Source organism: Chroicocephalus ridibundus, chromosome 3 (genome assembly GCF_963924245.1).
Source record: "Chroicocephalus ridibundus chromosome 3, bChrRid1.1, whole genome shotgun sequence".
NCBI lineage: Eukaryota > Metazoa > Chordata > Aves > Charadriiformes > Laridae > Chroicocephalus > Chroicocephalus ridibundus.
Genome location: NC_086286.1, coordinates 64,664,584 through 64,677,138, shown reverse-complemented (window position 1 = coordinate 64,677,138; position 12,555 = coordinate 64,664,584). Strand labels below are relative to the sequence as shown.

At 35.6% G+C, this 12,555-nt stretch overlaps 1 protein-coding gene across 12 annotated transcripts in view; it reads right to left on the bottom strand.

Moving 5' to 3' along the window:
• REPS1 (RALBP1 associated Eps domain containing 1) overlaps positions 1-12,555 on the bottom strand; it is a 63,743-nt gene that overhangs the window by 24,907 nt on the left and 26,281 nt on the right. For 11 of the 12 annotated variants that reach the window (XM_063329466.1, XM_063329478.1, XM_063329468.1 and 8 more), the window contains exons 4-7: positions 8,068-8,221; positions 1,412-1,539; positions 771-933; positions 400-463 (exon numbers count right to left, since the gene is read on the bottom strand). In XM_063329466.1, the coding sequence (XP_063185536.1) occupies positions 400-463; positions 771-933; positions 1,412-1,539; positions 8,068-8,221 (509 nt within the window). The remainder of the gene's footprint in view (positions 1-399; positions 464-770; positions 934-1,411; positions 1,540-8,067; positions 8,222-12,555) is intronic. The other variant, XM_063329473.1, reaches the window with a different exon arrangement.

Sequence of the window (12,555 nt, the reverse complement as noted above, 5' to 3'; positions counted from 1 at the left end):
ATGAAAAACAAGCTTTGCACGTCAAAGCTAAATTTGTCATCAAGTCCCAGTAAGTGCATTTAAAAATATTTGCATCTCTACATTTCATTTAAACTTAAGACTTGAATAAGTAAATATAGATAAAGAATTAACTATTCAAATGTAAATGCATCTTTAACAATAAAAACCTCAAATAATTACTCTGAAGTGTTTGAAATGTCTTCATAAGCTCAAAATGCCTTGTAAATAGTGCCAGCCGTCACCCATTAAAGCCCGCTAAGTAATATTGGCATAAATATGAGTAGGACTGAACATACTAGAGTACTAGTAGCACCTTCTAGTAAGTAGATTATTAGATGACTGCCCAATAGCTGTCATCTTTCTAAATAATTACCCCAAATAAAGACACATAACACTTACCAAATATGAGAAAGTTCAAGAATAGGTAGTTTTGACTTAGTGAAAAATTCCTTAGCTGCAGATCCTGAAAAATTATAATAACCATTTTTGATACTTAGAGCAAGTTAAATCATTAGAAGACTTAGAGCTATGGTAAAGAAAATGAGCTATTTAGCAAAGGTTTTGGGAAAATGGCACTAATTACTGGAGTTTAAAGAAGGAAAAAGGCAAATTGGTTTCAAGTCCTTTCTTGAATTACACTAGCGTTTACCAGACCATTATCAGTAAAACGCAGAACTTTCTTCAAAATGGTACGCAAACCTAAGTACATAACAAAGTCTTTGTAACAAAACTGCTGCACCCACAGTTATATTTTTTAAAGAGTAACTTACCTGGTATAAATCCATTTAGATCAGGTTGAATGGTTTTAAACTGATTAACATAATACTGCCTTTGTTCATCAGTTATTTTCCAGGGGTCATCATAACTACTTGATTGCCTACGAATTTCATTTGTTGTTGTAGCTGATGCTACAGTTCGTACTGTTGTCTGGTCCTGAAATGAAATATTTTTCCTCAGTATTATCTACCTAAAATGCTTCTATGAATTCTCAACTTCTTGCCTTCAAAAAATAAAGCATAGTTAAATCTCAAAGTAGTTTAACGACTGCAGGAAACTATCATCAGATTGCATCTACAGGAAAATGGCAGGATATTTTTGCACACTGATACATATGGATAGGCATGACTGCAGATATGTAAGCAGGAAAAAAAAATGGCACAAATGCAAAAAAGCTAAACACAAATGTTTTAAAGCCATAATTTTTGACATTTTTTAAAATTAGTAGCTTTCAGTTAATCATTCCAAATTAAGTCAACTCAATGAAACAAGTATCTGTTGGGTAAAGAGCACTGAACAGACTACTGCACAGATATGGAGTAAACATCTGCAATGAAAATTATATATATATAAAAAAAAAGGACTGCAACATTAATCTGAATGAAGCAAATCAAATACCAATAAAGTGTCACACCTGGACAGAAGCAGGATGCATGGCTAAAAGAGCACTGGTTGGTGGGGTATCTGCAAAACTGACCCAGTTTTCTTGATGGGGTGGTGGTGAATGGCCAGACCATATGGGATCACTAGAAGTAGATGAGCCTGAAAGTAGAAGAAACATTTCCTTTTCAAAAAACAACCTCGAAAACTGAGTAAGAACTATGGTATGGAAAGCAGTAAAAAAAAAAAAATATCCTGAAACACATGCTCCTGTCAGGCACATAAACACTTTTAGAATGGTAAGAAAATGGAAACCAAATCGCACCAAGCTGACAAAGCCCACCTCCTGACAACTCACTCCTGTAGATTTTTACATTAGGTCATCTTAAATATGTACTAAAAAGACAGAAGTGAGGAACAAGATTATTGCAACATGTGTAAAATGTAAATTGGGTTTTACCCATTTAATGGGTTTTGAATGAGTTAACTAATACTCCATTTTCACTTAACCGCACTGAGCGACACCTTGTATGGACAATCAGCTATTTAAAAGTGGCATACAATATTAACACACAACTTTATTGTCATTATTATTAAACTTTTTTCCTTTTTTAGGTTTTAGTTTGCCATTCAAAAAACAAAGTCTTGACAATTCCTCTTAAGAATCAGGCTTTTTGGCACAGAATTTTTTTTCTAATTTATTTCTAGACTAACTTAACTCAGTTGCTTAAAAACAGGCCAAGAACAGTAAAAGGCATCCATACAGTTAATACATTGCAGATGTCAGCACTCTATCTGGAACACAGTAATTGAGATTCACTCACTGCCTTGTTATAATCTACTTCTGAAGTACTGCCGATGTTCAATGTCTTAGTATTAAAATAACAATGAAGCAACTATAGAAAGATTTGTCCACCTACTGCTCTATGTACAAAACCCTCAAAATTCTCTGAAATTGCAGTTGCAAATTAAAAATTTAAGGAACTGATCAGAAGGGAAGTAAACCATCTAGAACAAGCCTAGAAGAATCCCAGGACTCCATTCTACTCTTTGACACCTAAAAGAAATGCTGAACTCCTTAAATCCAAACAGCAGCTGTGAAACTGATTACTTTAATCTACTCTTCTTGCACAACTAAATGCTTTCTCTTGAAATACATCAAATAAAGTCATAATTAGATAGGAATTTCTGCCTCATATATAGAAGCAGATTTTCTTTTAAAATGCAGATCAACTTCTTGTGAGTTTCTGTAAACCCTCCACACAATCCACAAACAAGAAAGATGACATTAATGTCATAATTTTAATCCTGCCACTAAGATCTAAATTGAAGCAATAGACCCCAAGAATTTATTGTCAAGATGTTGACTAAATAATATTGCTATGAGAAGTCCATTTATATATAGGCAATCTATTTATGAAGCTGACAAATATAAACAATTTCAGTTTCTTGGAGACTGATGATACTACTAATACACAATCTGCAGTAAACAGAGTGCAGGAAATCTGAGAATCAGCGAGGCACACTGAGGGCTAACATCTAAAGTAACAGTAGCACTGTTAGTATACAAAATTGCTATTTAATATCTGCCAGTATGCAATTAGTCTTTCACTCCATAAATGACCTTTTTCCTAGGAGAAGGTAATAAAAGAAATGCTTAGAACTGCTTTATCTTTGCTCTTCTCCTACATACAATAGCCATAATTATGCACAACACATTTAATCTTGCATTACATAGAACAAAAATTGAGATTTCCAGGGGAGAAAGATTTTTTTTGAAGAAGGAGATAAGTCAAATATACAAAATTGAGAGGTTACATTATTTCTCAATTTCATCAAAATATGAGAATACCACCAAGGGTTTTGGATTTTTTTTTTGTTTTGTTTGGGTTTTTTGTTGTTTTGTTTTTAAAGTTAGCTTTAGTAGTATAAAAAGCCACTATTAACTACTCCTTTTGTTCCCAAATTTGTCCTCCACTTCTGGAAGCCCCTGATGTGGCCTGGAGCTCCTAGTGACTTTATCCAAAATTGTTGATAATAAAGGCAACGTGTTCGACAATGCTTTTTGCCTTGGGGCCAATTCTTCAGTAGCTGGCCTAACTCTAAAACACTGGAAAGAAACATGCAGAAAACTTCAGCCTCCCTCCACCTGGTCTCCTTCAGCACAGGGCTAACAGACAGACTCAGACAAGTCCTTCCCCTCTCTCCCATGGATATGCCACGCTCAAATTTTACTTTTGATACAATGGCTCCCCCCTTCTCTGCCCCTTAGACACTGACATAATTACCACTAGCCTTACATATGTTTACTTTGCCTTTACTTCTCCCAACAACTCATCTTAGTACAGTTCAGCTTGTACCTCACTTAGCACATCACCTCTTCCAAAACAGTACTTTGACAGCAATGGAGATGCCAGCAGCATCAAACTGTCATACCTTCAGAGTACTTTACAAGTACTACAAGAACTGCTTCCTTTCTGTTCAAATCATCCCACAAAGAATACGCTTTATTTACTGTTCCTGTTACTCACTCTGTGATGCAGTGTTTTAAGACACAGTACAGGAAGGCTGAAGAACACTGGAGAACGATTACTTTACTAGTAACTGGATCTACAGACATACTCATGGACTGCCACCAGCCAGTAACTCAATTCTCGAATCATTAAAACTACATCTAATTGACATTTGAATTAGAGATAGGCACCCCTCACTTCCTTCTCAAACTACAAAACCAGACTGGGAACACTGACGTAGAAGGGATGGTGGAATAAAACTGGGCCACAGAGAAGACTCAGAACAATCAGTGTATTTTTCTTTTATGATTTGCAACCCAAGGAAGAAACTACCTCCAACGGTCTCTGTGTATTTTTATCAGTGAGAACACCGTTATCAGCACTCTGAATGGTTGTAGGCCTAAAACCAATTATCAGATTTGAACTAGCTGGTGAAGTCTAATGCGCTATGTTTAGCATGAAGATCTAACTTGAATTCCTGTGGCTTCTCTGTATCCTTCTCTTCTAGCTTGAATATCTTACCAACACATTGATAACTTGTGGAAAATGATTATTTCCTTTGGGATAAAAGTTAACCCCTCACTTTAAGCTACAGATTTAAGTGTAAGAAATGGTCTGAGTAGCTTGTATTTTTCAATAACTATACAAATGTGGGTTTACTCAGAGAACTACATTTTCAGGTAACTTTGTAAACTAGCAAGAGTTCACCTTACCACCAATTTGTGATGAAACAAAGCCAGAAAGCGAGTACAATTGTGGCAATAAGAAAATGCTGTAGAGCTCTTCCCTCCCTTAATAATCACATTCAGGTAAGAATAGTTTTTAACCTGTAACAAGGCCAATTATCAGCAGTTATTGAAGCAGTAACCAGGAGACAAAGGACTATTTTGTCCCCTGCACAGTAAATATCTCAGGACTCTAAAGATGCAAGTGAACTGTTAGTATAGTAAACATGTTCCATTTCTCTCCATGGAGTTTTCTGATTCTTGACTTCATGAACTGCAGCAAAATCTCTTCCAATGAAGAAAAAGAAGTGTGGCTTATGGCTGCAAGTTCTTATACAGATTCAGACATCAAAACAGAACTTTGATGTAATGACAAAGAAATCTAACAGAGGTCCTACGACTGAACAGAAGACTAGGGTTTTTTTTACTAGTTTGAAATCATTATTTGGATACCGCCAACATAAATGCTCTGCTTTGCTTCCACTCTGAATAGATTACAAGGTCATAAAACATAATTTCTAGCCCCTATTCTGACATGCTACTCAACTATTATTTGAAGTGAGGAAGGGGTTCTTACTCCCAAGTTTGTCACAGCCAGCATCCTTCCAGCAGCTGAAGCTGTGGTGCAAAATGAGCTGAAAATGTAAAAGCAGGGAGTTTTGGGTTTTTTTCCTCTTGTAACTATAGGAACAGGAGGCTCTCATCTCATATACAATTCTGTTTCCTACAAGGGGTTCACTCATCCACTGTACTATTCTATGAAGACTGATCTAGACCAGATATGCAAGCCAGAACTAAGGCATAACATGATTTTTGAACAGCTTTATCTTAAACTGTTAAATCAAAGACACCTGGAAGCCTTGCGAGACTCAGGTTTTAATAGAATTAACTCTGACATTTAAAGATGAGACCTGAAGGAACTATAAACATCATTCTCCACAAGTGACCAATGTCTGTCACTGAACTTTGAACTCTTGATATTAAAGTAAAATACATGCACCCTTTGAGTCTCTTTTTGTAAAAAGTCTTGAAGAAAGATGGTAACAAGCCTCAGCTTCAGATTTCATATGTGTAAACACACTGACCTAGTCATGACAGTGCCTCAGAGTCCAGCTACTTATGATCACTAACACTATCCTAACTGAATTACTGAACACAGTGGCAAAAAAAATTGTAAAATACAAATTCTTTTGCTCTGTTGAGATCAGAACAGGTTTTCTTCCTCAAGAAATTGAGAGCTACAGCTGTAAGTTATCCTTAAGACTTCTGATACAAGACAAGGTGTAAGATTTTTAAAAAACAACAATGGAGTCATTATCTAATAATTATTCTACAGCCCAAATTGATACAGAAAGCACTATTTAATTTTGTTTATGGTGGGAGTATGCTGATGCAATGAAGCGTCCTACGCATAAGTAAGAATCTTCCTGTTTAAACATATCTTTTTCCAAACAAAAGATTTATGTTTTGATTTTTGTCCTTCTGGTTTAAGGCAACATGCTGCTTATTATTAGACCCATCAAGAAACATTTTCACACTTGAGGTTCCATGCTTTCTGTTGACAATCCCATTACCCTCAAACAATGTTTCGCATGATGTGAAATACAAGCAGAGAGACCTGGGTTCTTATTTTTCTTGGATCACAAGTGAAATGGTATAGTCCTGCCTTAAATCCTACTGAAAATATCATGTACTTGCAAGGTACCTAATTCCTCAAGAACATCCTGCATTGAAATCAAGATGAGCTTGCAAAACTGATTTTTAAGTAACCAACAGTCTACCTGATTCTACCTAAGTGCCAGCAGAACATTTTTCTACAAAATACTATCCTTAAAAAGTAGGTTCAAGAGAGGGAAAAAGAATGACGACCTGTCTAGAACAGTTGAAATTCACAGGAATAATTAATCACCTGCAGTGCCAAAGAATCACCCACAGTGATTCAGGATGACAATTTTTGTTAAACTAATTTATAAAAATCCACTCTATCATTAGCATTGGCAGAACAGACAATCCTTCTGTAACAGTATCTCCAAATTACTTTAAACGCACTATGAATGTGTTTCAGTGTGGAATATAAAATCAATTAATATTGAGCTAGTTCATAAATGTTTTCAGACAACTACTGAAAGAATTTATCCATTAGACAGCACAGGGAAAGCATCCCCAAACTGAAATATTAAAATAAACTTGTAATACCACGTTAAGAGGACAATGTTGAACTCTTCAAGAGTAGGAATAGTTTGCATACTTTCCCAGAGTCCTTGACTTCGTAAGTTAGAAAACCTTCACAAGTTAGAAGTCATCTACCAGACAAACTTGTATTTCAGCTTGCAAGAAAAGCAAATCAACTAAACTATGCAAGAAAAAGGTCAATAACTTGACTGCTGCAAAATTACAATGCCTGGACTGAACTCTTAGAAGTGATCATATATGCAATAAGCAGACTAATAATCTTTATTTTTTTATTCTGAATTGACTAGCACTTACTAGCAAACAATGTTCAGGACACTGACATAAACCTCTGCATACAACGCACTTCACTTCTAAAGTAAGTTTTATTTCCTTATCCAACCAATTCTAACAACAGAATCACTGGTCCTCCATGGATGCTTATAACTACCGAGTGACAATAAATTGAAAAGGTAACAGATGAATTTTGTAGTATCACAACTGAAATAAACCAAACACAGTTCAATCTGAATCTACAGCCTACAACATGCAAGGTATTATTTATCAGTATCATCAAAAAGAGAACCTGAATTAGAATTGCTCTGCTGTTCCCATATTTATTAAGTCTATCAGATATCAGAAAACAGAACTTTTTGAAATGAGATATTAAGGGGAGAGCTTTTTAAATCTGAACACAGTGCTAAAACAACAGGGAGGGTCTTCATGTTAAACAAAGAACAATAAAGGATGAAAAGCTGTACTGAAACCAGTGGTTCTACCTTGACAGATTGGAGATACAGTAGCTTCAGTTACACTTACATAAACTTTCAAGAAAGCAAAAAAACTTTTAAGAGAATTAGTTGTTCTGACAATTCATCTATTCTACCAGAAACATAATTCAAACAAACAATACATTATCTGCAGCTTTCCCTTGAGCTTCCCACATTTTTGGGTATACTGACACATATATACCCACATTTTGGGTATTCCTGCACAATTTCAATAGGATGTCAGTTTTGTATTAGAAAACTTTCCACTGGGAAACCTTCATACTCTCTTTCCCTCCCTCCAAACTCTAAGTGTTTCCCATAACACACTAAGAAATGGATTCACCATGTGCAAGACCACAGATTCCACAGTGCTGCCATCAACATGAACATTTGAATCTGCAAGAAAGTTTCCAGGACTGGAAAATATCAACTGCCCTAAACTCATTTAATATACTTATTTAAGAATTCCATAACTTTGGGTTACAGCTGAAGCATAACAGAAGACATTTATACCTGGTTGTGCTTCACTAAATGGAGCCCAAAAAGGCCCAGGTCCAGCAAGAGGTCGTTCATTATTCCCTCCGCTGGGATGGCGGTTGTGCTTCCTCCATGTATGTGGAGAGGTTGGTGGGGATTGCTGTGGTGAAACAACTGGAGATGTGGACTCCTAATAAAACAAAGGAACCTTTTAAGTTTTTTACTAAATAACTAAATACATAAAAGCCTATCTAAAACCATTATTTCTAGGAACAACCATCACTGCAGTTAAATTCTTATTTTAGAGAGTGAAAATTTTAGTACTTATTAGAATGAGGGAACAGGAGAACTCAGATACAATATGACTTGCACTGGACACATTCACTTCAAACAGCATCATCTAATATACTTTTAACTTGGCATTCTTAAGAAAACAGCAATGCCAAGTTAAATGACTTAGCTACAAAGGAAACTAGATTATAAGAGTTACTTTCACTTGTGATAAAAGTTGCATTTGAACCCAGGTCTCAAAAGAAAAGATTACTTACTGTACAACTTATTATCATACCTAATTTTCATCAAGTGATTCACAATCAGTTATTTTCATTTAAAAAACAAACCAGAATTAGACACTGAAAAAAAAATCACTAGACAGGCCGCATCATTTTTTTCTTTTTAATATGCAAAAACATAGATGTAATTTTTTCAAAGAATTATGCCATCTATTTCTCTGCTGTACAGATTACAAGGTAACTTGCCCTGATGTAAGGCTCAATCTTCTCTTTAATCCCTCATTGTACTCTATTCTCCCTGAACAGGTAGGAAAACAGAGAATCACATGTGCCATTTCCACCTAAGACATTCAAATGACCAGATTATTTCATTTAAAAAAAATATAAAGGAAAAACTTATATTTTACAAAGTAAAGTATTTATATAGTAGAAAGTAATTTCCTCCCTGTATCTAGATCTTTTGCAATTTCTCTTTGCTAGATTCTCCCAGTTTGAACTAAATTGTATTAGTGAAAACAAGTACAACAAGAAAGCAAAGCTTGAACTCCCGAGTTTCCTGAAAAGTAAAAACAAAGCTAAAAATCTCAAAATCCGTTTCATCAATAGACAAAAAAAATTTTGTTTCTCTGTGTTAACAACTCTTAACATCCTACCAAGTACAAACAGCCAGACCGTATGTAGACTTTCACATGATTCCCAAAAGTGAACTGGTTTACTTTACCAAATACTCAAAGGTCATTATGCTTTTTAATCAATATTACATCCGCAAAAGTCTAAGACTCAATGAGAAAGTGCCATAAACAAGCTTTTCTCCAAGGAAAGTACATATACGCATCCTAACAAAAAAGTTTTAGGGCCATGATGATTGGTTACTTTCTAACACATTGATATAAACTGTCACTTTTTTCCCCCCACTCTCATTTTCCTTTTTCCTGGAACACAGGGCCAGCCTGGTTGATTCTGCAACTGAAGTATTTTCTGAAAGTTCTGATCATTGAGTCAGATTTCTTTAAATAAGCTCCTAGGCTGCAAGATTTTGAACTTTCCATTCAAAGCATTTAAATGATGCCCATGTGTATTGGCAAAGAATATTACAAAATGGCTAGAAGCAGTACTAATTCACTTCAACTTTTAATTCAGGGACCAGCTGATTGCACAGTCAGAATCACTGTTTTTCCACAGTACCTCCCACCAGTTCAAGATTTTGTTGTTGCGGTTACGTGCCTTTGGGAAATTTGCCTGAAGATTCCTCCTCTTAGCATCTTACTTGACAAGAAGTTTATTTTAGATGACAAGAAGTTTATTTTAGATGCCAGTATATTCTTACCCTTACAGGTATATGGGGGCAAGAGGGGAAGGAGTGAGGGTATCCAGAGTGCCATTTGCAGGTAGAACGGTTAGTCTGCTTAGCATAGTGCAGCAGGTGCTAAGAACCATGATGATGCATCACTGAAATCAATGAAAAGCTTCCTATTCCATTGGCTTTTACATAAGCCATCTTTTATCAAACAAGATTTGAAGGATGTTTGAATTTTTAGACAAAATACCAGAAGTATACCTAGGGAAAGCTATGCTTAGTAACAGACACTATTCATTTACTCCAGGATTCTTACTCTGGTAAGTCAGACGGTCCAGAAAGACACAGAAAAAAAACCTGCGGCAGACAAACATAGAATAGTTTGTCTACCTAAAGGAAACCACTCACTACTTCTAGTAACTCCATGTGAACATTAAAACTCTTGACACATAGTCCTCATGAAGTAGCCTTGCCCTAATGAAGCTTACAACTGTCACTATTCAGTAAGCCTGAAAATCATCAGAAGTACAAGCATAATAAATAATTAACTTGTTCTCAATGTTCCAGCCAATGTTATAGCAGAATTCTGAACATTAACAGATTTCACACAATTGATCTGGAGCTTCAGCTTACAGACTCCAAAGTTATTAAACAGCAAAAGTGTGTCGCCATCTCTGATGTCACAAAGCTTCTGGAAGAGGGACAAGCCACACCTTCAGCTTTACCTTATTACAAGGCACACATTCCCAAAGCAGCTTACACAAAATTTAGATAGCGTTACTCTAGCACCATCTTTCCCCTGTGCAATCAGAGTCACTGTCACACACCACTCATGGCATTCATTGATCTAGCTTACTAGAAGCTTAGGAGAGCTAAACTCAACTTTTTTTAAAATACATATATATTTATCTATTTTTGTATACACACAGAAATATGTGTGTGTGTATAAAATGGCTTAGCCAAAACACCAATACCTCGATGTAAGTGTAAAGTAGGAAGATGTACGCCAGAAAAGACTGGGGAGGATGCACGACTAGAAACATTGACTCAGATTCAAAAGCAGTCATGAAAAGACACAATGAGTAGGGATTTATTGAAACTGTAATTACATACAGGTTCATTCACCCCTTTATATATAGCTTAACATCAACTGTGTACCTGCCTTTGCAGTGGGTAAGCAGCTGTCATTTTCATATACTCATGCTTAGAAAACACAGTTTGCTGTACAGAGTTGCCACTTCAACTTTGCATTGAGCTTCACATTTGATTAAACAGAGACAGTATGTTCATTAGAACCACCTGTGCTCCTCAGCTGCAACATACACTCTCATAAACTGAGAGTGTTTTGAGAGTTTATGAGAGTATGTCACAGATGAGGAAGTAGTTGTTCACTTTCATCTGTTCGATCTATTAATAAAAGAAAGTAATTTTGAAAGCCTGAAATACCCAGGATGAGATTTCTCTGAGAGCATTAGGGTACAGAACCTAACTTAATTGCTCTTCAAAATCCTAACATGCAACAACTACAACAGTTTCCCTAATTTGGGTTACTGATAACTCAGCGATTTCGAATTTCACCAATTTTAACAGAAATCTCTTTAAGAATTTTGACAATTTTACTCACCATCTACATACTATAGTTGATGTATTACTTATTAGATCAGCTGCTATTAAAATCTTACCTTGATAAACTGTCCTAGCCCTTTCAATGCAACTATATTTAAACATATAAAACACTAGCTTTTAATTTCTCTCCAAACAAACCTCAATAAAAATCATAGCAATTACAATGTTCTGGGTTTTACTATCTTATGACATTTATTTTTCCTCTTTACGTTATTCCACAAAACGGATGTAAATAAAAGCATGTTGATGTAAATAGTTAACAACTATTTATCATTTTCATGTTAAATCAAACTGCTGAGAACATTCTTCTCAATAACTAATCAAAAAATAAGGTTGTCGCCTACAGGCGAAAATTAAGCAAACCTTAATTAAAAAAAATTTTTAAGAAGTTGTAAAAAAATAATGATTTCTGTCAAACTGGAATTAAGAAACCAAGACACTATGAAGGACTCGGAACTTGGACTTTTTTGGACTGACAAGCAGTTACTGAAAATAGTATGTTGATTCAAAAAGGTGATATAATATATGTCTCCAAAAGAAGAACCTTAGTGAAGGTAAGTCAAACTGGCATAAGGCAACACAATACTGTGCTAAAGTAACTTTGGAAGGATCTCAGCCTCAAAAGAGCATTGCAAGCATACATGAATCAAATGAGATTATAAACCTTTTCCTGGATCTCACACCTCAGGCCAGAAGAAAGCCTCCTAAAGGAGAATTCTAGAGACAATGAAGCCAGACATGGTATCCGAAGGGTAGCTCTAAGGGTGTTGTGATCCAGGTCCTGATACCACACAGCCTGCATAAGAGTCAGGGAACACATCCATCATGAAGAAAGATTATGCTAGAGATGGTAACTGCATTGCAGAACCTGCATTTTTGTAATCAACTAGCATTCACACTGAAGAACAAAACAGTCCAAGGTTCAATGTGAACTTCTCCACGTGCAGCATTACACATTTTTAGAGAAGGGGGGTGCTGTTCAGCCAGTTACAAACTTGTTAGTCTGACCTCAATAGTTTGAAAAGTTTTAGACTAGGTTTTGAAAAAAACAATTAAAAACACAGAGACAAATGGAAAAGGGATCAATCA